General features: G+C 42.1%; 1 protein-coding gene across 6 annotated transcripts in view; it reads left to right on the forward strand.

The window, feature by feature from the left end:
- The window catches only part of RBM6 (RNA binding motif protein 6), a 114,294-nt gene that overhangs the window by 87,966 nt on the left and 12,094 nt on the right, over positions 1–14,234 (forward strand). For all 6 annotated transcript variants that reach the window (XM_058559082.1, XM_058559091.1, XM_058559132.1 and 3 more), the window contains 5 exons: positions 2,749–2,823; positions 7,914–7,974; positions 9,864–10,139; positions 10,549–10,709; positions 13,657–13,754. In XM_058559082.1, the coding sequence (XP_058415065.1) occupies positions 2,749–2,823; positions 7,914–7,974; positions 9,864–10,139; positions 10,549–10,709; positions 13,657–13,754 (671 nt within the window). The remainder of the gene's footprint in view (positions 1–2,748; positions 2,824–7,913; positions 7,975–9,863; positions 10,140–10,548; positions 10,710–13,656; positions 13,755–14,234) is intronic.

The following is a 14,234-nucleotide window of genomic DNA, read 5'->3' on the forward strand; positions in this document are numbered from 1 at the left end:
TGCGTCGGTGCACACCCAGGATCCGAACCAGCGAACCCCGGGCCGCCACAGCGGAGTGCACGCACTTAACCGCTTGCGCCACCAGGCCGGCCCCCCATTTCATATTCTTTAACAGTGGTCCCTGGCAGCCTTATGTCTAGCCATGTGCAGGTTGAAAAGAAAGGGTGGCCTTAGTTGTAGAGAACTCTGAGGAATAAGAAATCATTGCCTTTGTAACACATGAAGTGAGGGTAGTCTTCTCAAAGTTGATATGCTGATGAGTACTCCTGGCAGGGGGAGTTCCCTATTATTGACAGAAAGTCATCCACTGCTCCTGGAATGGCATATTTGTTATCTGAGAAGTATAGAGTGCTCCTTGCCTTAGAAATTCCTGAATCTACTGATGCCTTCAGGTGGTGAAATCAAGAGTTTGCAATTGACTGCAATTCACAGTAATGCCTTGTTCCGATGGCACTGTTCACTGTTGATGGCAACCCCACACGTTTTACGGACTGGGTGTCCAGATGTACACTATGACAACAATACCTCCCTCCAGAGCCACTGTGTGCTAAGCACTGCAGTCTTCCAGGGATAGTTGGATCCATTCAGTCTTTTGTTCATTACACAGCTGCTTATTAAGTTCCTTTTCTGTACCAAGTACTGCACTTGGTACTGATAATAAAAGGCCAGCAAGATTTAGCCTAGACTCTAAGATTCGGCCCAGCAATTGACAACTAACACTAAGTGCTATCATAAAGATACAGGTTCTGACATGCAGTGACCGTTCCCTAAGAAAGCTTAATCTTTCAGTAGATTGAAATGGGTTGTAAAATATTGCTGCCTGACAAGCAAGTAAGATGAAGTGAGTGACTCTTTGACCCTGTCTAGTCTCACCTGCTGATTCTAGTCCTTTTCTAACACTTAGGGCTCAAAATACATTTATTCAGCCCTCACTATATTCCATGCTAAGCGCTTTACGTGTATTAATTTACTTAATCTTTATAACCACCTTATGAAGTAGGTACTGGTATTCCTACTTTACAAATGAGGAAACTGAAGTGCAGAGAAATTAAGGACCTTGCTGAAGGTCATGACGTGGAGGCAGGATTCAAATTTAGAGAACCTGACCCAGAGTCCATGTTCTTAGGTGATATGATATACTGCCTGTAGGTGGAAGGGTGCCATCTTGACCAGCCTCCTGTATGGGTAGAGCTTGGCAGAGTGATCTTCTCCTGACTCTCCTTGACTGCAGAACTTTTCTCTTTCCTAGATTGGCTCCTGAGGGCAAATTGCCTATCCTTAATACTGAGCAGGAGTTGGTGAATGCAGCAGGAGGTCCCTTATCTACAGCCCCAGATGTGAATCTGGCCCTGCCGTTCACCAGCTAGGTGACCTTGCCTCTCTGCGCATGTTTCCTCAATCTGTAAAGTGGAGATAATGTTACTTCATGGGATTGTTTAGAGGATTAAATAAGATGACATACTTAACAGTTTCTGGCTCTGAGTAAGCACTTAATAAATGTTAGCAAATTTTTATTATCCTCCTCTAGCCTTGAGAACAAGTCAGGAAACAATTTCTCAGAGACTGGATTCTGGGACCTAAATAGGCAGGCAGTTTTCCTTTGGTTTTGACGAGACAATAATTTTATTCTGTGTATTTCTCTTGACTCTTTTGGTGTGAAAAGCAGAGAGGTAAAGCATTATTTGACAGATGTATGGATTCAAGCAAGAAACTGAGGTCCAATTGCAAAGAAATGCCTTGTATAACTCAGAGCCCTGTCTGAGGAGACACAGAGGACCCTAGAGGGCGGAGAATGAACACAGCGCAGGGGCTAGTTCCAGAATCGCATCCTCGGTTAGTTCACTTACAAGTGTGGGTGAGGGTCTGTCAGTAGGCAGAGATTTTTTTTCCTCTGCTCTAACATGTATCTGCTGGCTAGTGTTTATTAAACAAAACTTGTTTTTTCTTGACGTGAAGTAGAATTTGTGACTTGTACAAAATGCAGAGGCCAAGGAGCTCTGTAACTACAGGCTTGTTGAGCCCCTTTCCCCACCTGTTCCTGTGCCAGACTTTCCCAAAGTGCTTATCTGCCAATGGTTGCTCCTCAGATCTCATGGCCAGCTCACTCTGTAGGCTCCGAGCCAGAATGATGCTGCTGCCACTGATGCTGCCACCACCAGCCATTCAGTTTCCTGATATAAGGGTGTGACCTGCCATGAAACTTTCACCTTCCTCCTTTCTTCCTGTCTTCGGTGTTGTACCTCTTTCTCCTGGTGCTTTTGCCACGCAGCCAGTGTTCGAGCACCGAAGTTAAGAACGCTTACTACCTCTCCAAGGAGATTTGAGTTAGCCATGGAAAAGAAGATAATTGAGAGGGCTCCTGTGCCTCTGTGCTGCAGAAGGAAGAGTTTTCATAGTGTGCTAGCTCCTGAGCCAGGTGGCGAACTTGCTGGTTCTCAAATAAGAGTGCACTACACGACCTCTGGAGGAGTAGACTGAGTCTAACCTGCCCAAGGACAGCACCCCAACCCACAGGAGCCAAGGCCGAAGACTGATTTCACCTTCTCCCACTCCTTTTACCTAAGCTTAAGCTTGCTCTGCCACACTGCCCCAAGTCTGTGGCTTAAAACAGCCATTTCCTTTTGTCGATGAATAAGCTCACTCTTTGTAAAACGTTTCAGCTTGGGGACTGGAAAGGCTCCCTGTGCCTTCCTGTCTCTCCATTTCTCTGATGGTTGACGTTGATGGCTTCTGTCTTTGTCTTCACAGGGAACTCTAACGATCCATGACAAAGAGATCACCCTCGAGTATGTACCAAGCCTGGATTTTTGGTACTGCAAACAGGTAAGTGCCAGGAATCCCTTTCCTTAGAAACATAAGGATCTGGCATCACAGCTCCTCCATGTCTGCAAGAATGCTACCTGGCATGCATTGTCAAGGGCAAAGCTCTTCTTTGGTTCCTTTTAGAGGAACTAGAGGTCAGGGCAGGTCATCCATAATTTCTGCTTCCCAGCTGCTTCCCCTGGCCGTAGAGCGTTCTGGGCTTGCGATTGGAGACACGACCCTTTCCCAGGGACATATGCCATGCTTTCTGTTCATTATGAACTGAAAGAATTTAACAGTCCCTTGACTTATAACCTCTTCCTGGTTACCCTTCTTGGGGGTGGTTACAGGGGAATTAGTGTTTGGAAAGGTGAATTTAGAGAGGCTGGTTCTGAGGGAGGTGTACATTTTTTGGATATTCAAGGGTTTCCAATGATGTAGAACTTCAGGTACCATGGCATTTTACCTCTGTTAAACTCTGTATTCTTCTAGAATGGCATATTTAAAGATTTTAGGCTATACGCTTATTAGAAGGCCAGTTTAATTTCAAATGAGCATTAAAATATAATTCTCATTTTTCACTACTACTACTTATTTCAAAAATAATTATGAAAAATTTATAGTTTCTGAACCATGATTCATTAAAAGTATTATAGAACTTGATAAAATTCAGTAAAAACATTTAACTTTTTAAAAAATTGTGGTAAAATGTAAAATGCACATTACATTAAATTTACTATTTTAAAGCATATAATTAGTGGCATTAAGTATATTCACAATGTTGTGTAACCATCAACACTATCTAGTTCTAAAACTTTTTCATCACCCCAAAAGGAAACCCCCTATGTATTAAGCAGTCACTTCCATTCCTCTATCTCTCAGTTCCTGGAAACTATTGATCTGCTTTCTACCTCTATGGATTTGCCTATTCTAAACATTTCATATAGGCAGAATCATATAATCTGTGACTTTTTGTGTCTGCCTTCTTTCGCCTAGCATGTTTTCAAACTTCATCCATGTTGTAGCATGTATCAGTATTTCATTCGTTTTTATGGCTCAATAATATTATATGGCTGTACTACATTGTGTTTATCCATTCATCAGTTGATGGACATTTGGGGTGTTTCCACTTCTTGGCTATTGTGAATAAGACTGCTACGGGGTCGGCCCCGTGGCTTAGTGGTTAAGTGCGCGCGCTCCACTGCTGGCGGCCCGGTTCCGATCCTGGGCATGCACGGACGCACCCCTTGTCTGACCATGCTGGGGCCGCGTCCCATATACAGCAACTGGAAGGATGTGCAGCTATGACATACAACTATCTACTGGGGCTTTGGGGGAAAAATAAATAAATAAAATTAAAAAAAAAAAGACTGCTATGAACATTCGTGTACAAGTTTTTGTTTGAACATCTGGTTTTTTTTTTTTTTTATAATTTTATTTATTTATTTTTCCCCCCAAAGCCCCAGTATATAGTTGTATGTCATAGCTGCACATCCTTTAGTTGCTGTATGTGGGACACGGCCTCAGCATGGCCAGGGAAGCAGTGCATCCGTGCGCGCCCGGGATCCAAACCTGGGCTGCCAGTAGCGGAGCGCGCGCACTTAACCGCTAAGCCACGGGCCGGCCCTGAACATCTGTTTTTAATTCTTTTGAATATATACTGAGGAATGGAATTGTTGGGTCATATGGTACTTTTAGATTTTAACTCTTAGAGGAACCGCTGAACAGTTTTCCACAGATAGCAGCTGTACCATTTTCCGTTCCCCCCAGCAATGCATAAGGGTGATTTCTCAGGGCCGACCCGGTGGCGCAAGCGGTTAAGTGTGCGCGCTCTGCTGCGGCAGCCCAGGGTTTGCCGGTTCAGATCCCGGGCGCTCACCGACACACCGCTTGGCAAGCCATGCTGTTGCGGCGTCCCATATAAAGGGGAGGAAGATGGGCATGGATGTTAGCCCAGGGCCAGTCTTTCTCAGCAAAAAAAAAAAAGAGGAGGATTGGCAGATGTTAGCACAGGGCTGATCTCCTCACAAAAAAAGGGTGATTTCTCAGCAGTTTCTCCATATCCTTGCCAACATTTCTTATTTTCCATTTTTTTGATAATAGCCATCCTAGTGGGTGTGAAATATTATCTCATCCTGGTTTTTATTTGCATTTCCCTAATAACACTGAGCATTTTTTCATGCGCTTGTTGCCACTTGTATATCTTTGGAGAAATGTTTATTCAAGTCCTTTGCCCATTTTTAATTGGGTTATCTTTTTGTTGTTAAGTTGTAAGAGTTCTTTATATTCTAGATATTAATTCCTTATCAGATATGTGATTTGCAAATATTTTCTCCCATTTTGTGTGTTATCTTTCAGTTTATTGATAGTGTCCGTTGGTACACAAAAGTTTTAATTTTGATAAAGTCCAATTCATCTATTGTTTTCTTTTGTTGCTTGTGCTTTGATGTCATGAAACCATTGCCAAACTCAGGTCATGAAGATTTACCCCTATGTTTTCTTCTAAGAATTTTATAGTTTTGGTTTTTATTTTTAGACCTTTGATCTGTTTTGAGTTAATTTTGTTTATGGTGTGAGGAAGGGTCCAGTTTCATTCTTTGGCATGTGGATGTTCAGTTATCCCAGCACCATTTGTTGAATTAACTGTTCTTTCCCCATTGAGTGAATGGTCTTGGCACCCTTGTTGGAAATCAATTGGCCATAGATCTATAGGTTTATTTCTGTAACTTAGAGTTTTATTCTGTTGGTCTATATTTTTATCCTTATGCTGGTACCACACTGTTTTGATTATTGTAGCTCTGTATTAAGTTTTGAAATCAAGAAATGTGAGTCCTTCAACTTTGTTCTTCTTTTTCAAAATTATTTTGGCTATTCAGGGTCTCTTGCAATTCCGTATAAATTTGAGGATCAGCTTTTCCATTTCTGCAAAAAGGTCATGAAAATTTTGATAACAATGTTTTAATAGTGATTGCCTCTATGTCTTGAGATTGTGGGTGGTTTTTCTCCCTTCTCTCTTATACTTTACGTATCAGCTATAATGCACATGTATTGTTTCTTTCGTAATTGGAGATGGAGGGAGCTAACACTAAAGGGAAATTTTTGAACTCTGTTTTCTGTTAACTGGCAGAAAACAAATGTTACTATCTGATGTCAGAATTATACAGCTGTTGCCTAGACTGTTGCTTGAAAGAACAGAATGGCTTGGTTACATTGTCTCCTAAAATGACAGGCCACTTGCTTAGCTGTCTTGGAGATAACTTTGTAATTTCTGTGCCTTTTTGGAAGGGTTGAGGTACCAACCCTGCATGTGTGACCTTTGCCTTGCTGTGGGACCTGCTTTTTAAAAAAAATATTCATAGCAGTATTATTCATAATAGCTAAAAAGTGGAAACAACCCAAATGTCCATTAACTGACGGATGGATAAACAAAATGTGGTAATAGCCATACAATGGGATGCTATTTGGCAATAAAAAGGAGTGAAGTTCTGATACATGCTATATCATGGATGAACCTTGAAAAAAACTATGCTGGACACAAAAAGACCGTATATCTCACAATTCCATGGGACTGGGGGTGAGAATGGGAAATGACTCCACTAGCTTTTTTGGGGGGATGATGAAAATGTTCTAAAGTTAGATTATGGTGATGGTTGCAGTCTACATATACTAGAAATTATTGAATTTGACACTTAAAACAGGTGAATTTTATGGTATTTAAATTATACCTACTGAGGTTAGGATCCTGACTCTGCCACTTACAGCTCTGCTGTAATAACAAATAACCCCCAAATCTCAGTGGCTTAAATTAACAAACATATTCTTCACTCACATTACATGTTGGGGACTATGGGTCATTGCTATGGTTCTGCTCCATGGTCTCTCATTCTGGGACCCAGGTGTAAGGAGCAGTCCCAGTGTGGGACTACTCTTCTCCTGGCCAAGGGAAAGAACAAGAGGCCCCTTCACACAAGCAATGGCTCTTAAAGCTTCTGCTAGACCTGTGTAGGTCATGTCCACTCACATACCATTGACCAAAGCAAGACACGTGGCCAAGGCTGACAATGGAAAGGAGAAGTCCACTCACCCTACAAGGAGGCAGGCATCACAGTCACTTGACAGTGGGCAGGGCTGTGTGTATGATCCGCGTACAGAGAAGGGAATAATGAAATAACTATAATGACCTTATTCAAGTTACTTCACCTCTTTAGGCCTCAGTTTTATTGTCTACAAAAGGGGGAGATAATAGTTGTCTGGATCAATAAGTGATGACCTGTGAAGTAGGCCTGGTACCTGGTGTCTGCTGTTTAATCATTAGCCACTGCTGCTGCTGTTATTATTGTTCTCTCCTCTCCTCCATCTGGCATACTCTTACCCTACAAGGCCCTACTCAAATAGCATCCTCTTCAGTTCTTGCTCTTTGGTTTCCTGCCAGTCACCGTTGCCCTCAAAGCACTTGAAAGCTCAGTGGCAAAGGTTCAGGAGCTTTGAGGTTCGGCAGTGTGCTTACCTTTTTTTTCATAGGTTCAGACAAGAAGAACTACATTTACATCACAAAGCCTCTCTTCCCTTGTTCTGGGCCAGTAAATGTTCCTTTTCCTTTTAACATCCTCACAATAGCTGTCAGAGGCACTACCTGTATGTCTTCCTCTACCTTCCTTTGCCCTTTTTTAAATCAGTGTTTGAGAAAGGAGTTGATAATTGAATTCTTCCAGCCAAACCTGAATGGGGCTGTCATAATCATTTCGGGACCAAATTTTGGGTGCAGATTTGAGAATGGCAACAGCTTTGGAGCAGTAGTATCCTGTAAACCATTTAACAGTCTAGTTTTCTTAGTTAAGTTTATTTCTTATAGAAATTCTTGTCCAGGGCAAAGGCATTTTGGGCTGCTCCAAAGTCCAGATGCCCTGTTAGAAGGTAGCTCTCAAACAGCAGCTCACCAGATTCTGTCTGCCAGCTCTGATGAGTCGGGGGACATCAGACTCGTTAGCCTTTAAGGTGATTTGGGATATGGCTTATTTCTTTCATTTTTGGCGGGTATTACTGTGTTGGATATACATAAGGTTTTTTAAAATGTTTTTGGTCAAATTGAATTCTTTCTTTTTCCCTTGCAGTGTAAGGCCAACACTGGTGGACACCGATCTTCATGTTCATTCTGCAAGTGCCCAAGGGAAGGTGAGTGGTAGTGGAGGTAGTGGTGGTGGTGGTTTTTATTTTCTGCACTGAGCAAAACAAGTTTCATGCTTTCTTTGGCTTTAAAGAGTGGTCGTCACTAAATACAAGTTGATCTGTAAAACTCTTAAAAGTGCAATGTGATATCTAACTTCATGCGACCTGTTAGTGGATGATTTTGGATCTCAGAGTTCCACCAGGGGAAAGAAATGGGTTGCGGGCTCCTCAGACTGAGGGGCCTAAGTAGACAGCTAACTAGAAGTCAGTAGTGTTATTATTTAGAATACCTTTAGGGGTGTTAGGTTGAGAAAGAGTCTCCATGGTATTAGTCTGTGTGACCCTCCACCCCCTGCTTCTCTGAAGTTATTGGGAATCATTTGCTATCGATATTGTTTTCTCATTTACACTCTATCTAAACATTTCAGGATCTTCAACAGAAAAACATTTGTTAAAGTAATAGTAAAAATACGAACAAGAGAAAATAATCAGGGGCCGGCCCGGTGGCATAGTAAAGTTGGTGCGCTCCGCTTCGGCGGCCTGGAGGTCTCAGGTTTGGATCCTGGGCACGGACATATGCACCGCTTATCAAGCCATGCTGTGGCCTTTATATGTGTCCCATATAAAGTAGAGGAAGATGGACAGGGATGTTAGCCCAGGGCCAGTCTTCCTCAACAAAAAAGAGGAGGATTGGCAACAGATGTTAGCTGAACATCTGAAAATCTTTGGGAGAAGGCTCTACATGGTCTAGAGACCAAACCAACATATGGGAAGGTAAGTAAACAACTGAGATTTTTTTTTTTATGGGCCGGCCCCGTGGCTTAGCGGTTAAGTGCACGCGCTCCGCTGCTGGCGGCCCATGTTTGGATCCCGGGCGCGCACCAACGTACCACTTTTCTGGCCATGCTGAGACCGCATCCCACATACAGCAACTAGAAGGATGTGCAGCTATGACATACAACTATCTACTGGGGCTTTGGAGGAAAAAATAAATAAATAAAATTATTAAAAAAAAAAATGAGATTTTTAGCTTGTTGTAGTACTTCAGATTAGGCAAAATTGTGGAGTTTTAACCCTCAAGAAAGCCTTCTTTCTCAGTCTTTTCTAACAAATGAATAGATGGTTTATAGAAACCCTTGGGCACCATACCTCCAAGATGGCCAAGACAACATTAACCTGGAAACATATATGGCAAGTGTTCACTAGTTGCTCCCATAGAATGTCTCTTTTTGAGCCACATGGCTTCTAGTGAATCCTCCAAGAATGAATGAATTGCAAAAATATGTCCTTAATTAACTGAAAAATTATCCTGCTATAGAAGGAGATTTAGAATTAATCATTTATATTTTGAAGGACATTTGCCCATTAAAATTATTTGCATGTAAGTGAGCTGTATGCAGGTAGGTCTATTCTTAGCTTTGCTGGAGAAAAGGGGGCCTGTGGTCTTACTGAGTTTGAGACAGCTGTCTTAGTACCATAACAATGGAAGAAGCAAGGCTCCTAGATATACATGTTTGGGATATATGTTTCTACCAAACCTCTAGCAAAGGCCATATCTTTGATAATTTTGTCCCCATATCTCTTCTTATCATTGGTTATAATAATGAGGTCCAGGGTGTCATGAAGGATTTCTTAAATTTAAATGTTTGGAAAGTGATAGAAAACTCATAAGATTAAATTGTTTAGATACTTGGATAGTTTCTTCTGTGACCTCTTTCATGTGCTGTCTCATTAGCCTGCTCTAAACTCTGTCAGAAGACTGTTTTATAGGTATTTCTGAGATTATTAAAAGCATTTCAGTATGAGGATTTGGTGGCAGGTAAGGAGGAATCATAGCAGTAGTGTTTTTTGGATAAAACCTGCTGGAGAGTCTCTTTCTGTTTCTGTTCCTGTAGTGACAGAGGCCAAGCAAGAATTAATAACCTACCCTCAGCCTCAGAAAACATCCATACCAACACCATCAGAAAAACAACCCAGCCAGCCCCTAAGGTCAACTGATAAAGAACCTGAGCACAAGAAGTGGGAAGAAGGACAAGAACTACGCTTGGGACATCAAAAGAGAGAAGCAGAAAGGTATCTGCCTCCTTCTCGAAGGGAAGGGCTCACCTTCCGAAGAGACCGAGAAAAGGAGCCATGGTCTGGGGAGACACGCCAGGATGGGGAGAGCAAAAGTAAGTGGTTTATCAGGGCACATACCAGACTGTAACCACCACAGTTGGGTCATAGATGACCTGTGCTCTGGCTAGGGACCAGCTGCTTCCCATACGCCAGTAAAACTGCTCAGCCTGACTGTAGAGGCTATTGCTTTCTGCACACCTTGCTGTACAAGTTGAAGGAATCTACATCCTCCACGTAGCAAGTTGCTATTCAAATGCAGCAAGGCATAACTTTAGATTTCTAAGTATTGGGAAAGAAAAGTATGAAGTATTTGACTAGAATTTCTTTATAGAACCAGCCTTGCTAGAGTGGAGTAGCATCTGCAGTCATCTGCAGTAAAAAACGACAATCAGGCTCTGAGGACTTCAAAAATTAATGTTTCTCTTTCCTTGCTCCTCTCCCATTTGTGCTTGGTTTGTTCAGCAATCATGCTAAAACGCATCTATCGTTCCACTCCACCTGAGGTGATAGTGGAAGTGCTAGAGCCCTACGTCCACCTTACTACTGCCAACGTCCGTATCATCAAGAACAGAACCGGCCCCATGGGCCACACCTATGGCTTTATTGACCTCGACTCCCATGCGGTGAGTTTCCCCCAGCTTGGAATGGCCTAGGGACAGCTGGCTATGGAAACCTCAAGAAGGTTTGAAGGACTTCTTTTTTTTTTTTTTTTAATTGTGAGATTTTTGTTGTACATAATTGTTTATCAGTCACCATATAAGTGCATCCTTCCACCCCTTGTGCCCATCCCCTCCCCCCTTGCCCCTGGTAACCACCAAACAGTTCTATCAGTCCGTGTGTTGGTTTATCTTCCACATATGAGTGAAATCATGCAGTGTTTGTCTTTCTCTTTCTGGCTTATTTGACTTAACATAATACCCTCCAGGTCCATCCATTGCAATTGCAAATGGGATGATTTTGTCTTTTTTTATGGCTGAGTAGTATTCCATGGTATATATATACCACATCTTCTTTATCCCATCATCAGTTGAGGAACACTTTGGTTGCTTCCGTGTCTTGGCTATAGTGAATAATGCTGCGATGAACATAAGCCTCTTTGGATTGTTGATTTCAGGTTCGTTGGGTAGATACCCAGTAGTGGGATAGCTGGATCATAAGGTATTTCTATTTTTAATTTGATGAATCTCCATACTGTTTTCCATGGAGGCTGCACCAGTTTGCATTCCTACCAGCAGTGGATTCAGGTTCCCATTTCTCCACAGCCTCTGCAGCATTTGTTGTTTTTTGTCTTGGTGATTATAGCCATTCTAACGTGTGTAAGATGATATCTTAGTGTGGTTTTGATTTGCATTTCCCTGATGATTAGTGATGTTGAGCATCTTTTCATGTGCCTGTTGGCTATCTGTATATCTTCTTTGGAGAAGTGTCTGTTCATTTCCTCTGCCCATTTTTTGATTGGGTTGTTTGTTTTTTTGTTCACTTGTGTGAGTTCTTTATATATTATGGAGATTAATCCCTTGTCAGATATATGGTTTGCCAATATTTTTTCCCAGCTGGTGGGTTCCCTATTCATTTTGATCCTGGTTTCATTTGCCTGGTAGAAGCTCTTTAATCTGATGAAGTCCCACTTGTTTATTTTTTCTTTTGTTTTCCTCGTCTGAGTAGACATGGAATTCAAAAAGACCCCTTTATGTCTGATGACGAGTAGTGTATCACCTATATTTTCCTCCAGGAGTTTTTTGTGTGTGTGAGGAAGATCAGCCCTGAGCTAACATCCATGCCAATCCTCCTCTTTTTGCCGAAGAAGACTGGCCCTGGGCTAACATCTGTGCCCATCTTCCTCCACTTTATTTATTTTTTTGTGAGGAAGACCAGGCCTGAGCTAACATCCAGTACCAATCTTCCTCTTTTTTGCTGAGGAAGACTTGCCCTGGGCTAACATCGTGCCCATCTTCCTCTACTTTATATGCGACGCTGCCACAGCATGGCTTAAGAAGCGGTGTGTCGGTGTGCGCCCAGGATCTGAACTGGTGAACCCCAGGCCGCCACAGCGGAGTGCGCGCACTCAACCGCTTGCACCACCAGGCCAGCCCCTTCCTCCACTTTATATGGGACGCCGCCACAGCATGGCTTGACAAGCTGTGCCTCAGTGTGCGCCTGGGATCTGAACCCGGGCCGCTAGCAGTGGAGCGTGCACACTTAACCACTACGCCACTGGGCCGGCCCCTCCTCCAGGAGTTTTATAGTTTCAGGTCTCATCTTCAGGTCTTTGATCCATTTTGAGTTAATTTTTGTGTATGGCGAAAGAGGGTGGTCTACTTGCATTCTTTTGCAAGTGGCTGTCCAGTTTTCCCAGCATCATTTATTGAAGAGACTTTCCTTTCTCCACTGTATGTCCTTAGCTTCTTTGTCAAAGATTAGCTGCCCGTAGATATGAGGTTTCATTTCTGGACATTCAGTTCTGTTCCATTGATCTGTGTGTCTGTTTTTGTACCAGTACCATGCTGTTTTAATTACTGTCTCTTTGTAGTATGTTTTGAAGTCAGGGATTGTGACACCTCCAGCCTTGTTCTTCTTTTTCAGGATTGCTTCAGCTATTCGGGGTCTTTTGTTGCCCCATATGAATGTTAGTATTCTTTGTTCTATTTCTGTGAAGAATGTCCTTGGGATTCTGATTGGGATTGCATCGAATCTGTAGATTGCTTTAGGTAGTATGGACATTTTAACTATGTTTATTCTTCCAATCCAAATGCATAGAATATTTTTCCATTTCTTTATGTCATCATTGATTTCACTCAATAATGTCTTATAGTTTTCATTGTATAGGTCTTTCACGTGCTTCGAATGACTTCTTTATCATTAGAATTCTCATGTGCTACCTGGTATCATAACCCATCTTGTTCTTTCCTTTTGGTTTAATGTTCATTCAGGTGATGTGACTGCCCTTGAAAGTTAGAACTCTAAGTAGTTTTCCAGATCCATTTTTGTCTTACAGCATTTATAATTTCCAGTTAAAATAAAGTGAGAACTTAGTCACTTGTGAAGAATCTGAGTACTGAACTTTTCAAGATTGTAGTGAATTTTCTAGTTTCTTAAACTTGTTTTGCCCAGTCCCAGTCACAGACGGTTTTATATTTGATGGTAACAGGACATTTCCTCTTTTTCTCTCAGTGTCGCTTTAAGTGTCTCGCAGCTTGAATTTTTAGTTGTGGGGCCCTTTTATATGGAAGTAACGTGAAGATAATAATGAAAATCATTGGGGTTTCTTGCTCAAAAATCACAAGGGACTTTGTAAATTGGATCTGATGTGATGACAATTGTAGCCTAAAAGAAGAGGATTTGAATCTCTGAAATTTATACCAGAAACTGACGTCTACTCCGACCACTGTTCTGAGCAACCTTTCATTAAGAGTTGCCTGTTTTTGCCAATGTGCTCTTCCTATTACAGTTACAACCAGAACATAATGTTTAGTAAATTTTTCTTTTGAGAAGGAAAATCTATGTTCAATTCTCTTTCAAAGGACATGGCCATTTTTCTCTTTGGGTTCAAATGTATCTTTGGTTCCCCAGGAAGCTCTCCGCGTAGTAAAGATCTTACAGAACCTTGATCCACCATTTAGCATTGATGGGAAGATGGTAGCTGTAAACCTGGCCACTGGAAAACGAAGGTAAGGCAGAGGGGTAGGGCTCCCTTCTGCTTCCCCAACTCAAGTTTTTGGGAGGAAACTCCTGTTCCTGGCTAGAGAGACGGAGATAGTAAGACATGATGCCTTCCCAGTGTGGGTTGCTTTAAATACGTGCATGTATATTTTCTTTTTCTGAAGCTTACCTTGTTCTGATTCTAAATTTTTTTTATTCTTAAATTGTAGTGCTAGGTACTTTAGTCCTTTCTCTCTTGACTGCCTGGTATTTTTGGGTCTGAAAGGATAATACAGTCTTGGATGTGCAGAAAAATCTCGATACATCCCTGTCCCTTGGAATCCTAAGAAAATGCTGTCCTGACTTCCCATTCCCCTGACCTTGTTGATACCTACATAGCACTGGGAAATCTAATTCCTCTTTACTCCTTCACTCTTCTTGACCTAGGAGAGGTGACTGGGAAGTGGCTGCATCAGAGCAGCAGGCTTGCAGGGATGGGACATATCTTG

This window comes from Diceros bicornis, chromosome 2, assembly GCF_020826845.1.
Source record: "Diceros bicornis minor isolate mBicDic1 chromosome 2, mDicBic1.mat.cur, whole genome shotgun sequence".
Taxonomy (NCBI): domain Eukaryota; kingdom Metazoa; phylum Chordata; class Mammalia; order Perissodactyla; family Rhinocerotidae; genus Diceros; species Diceros bicornis.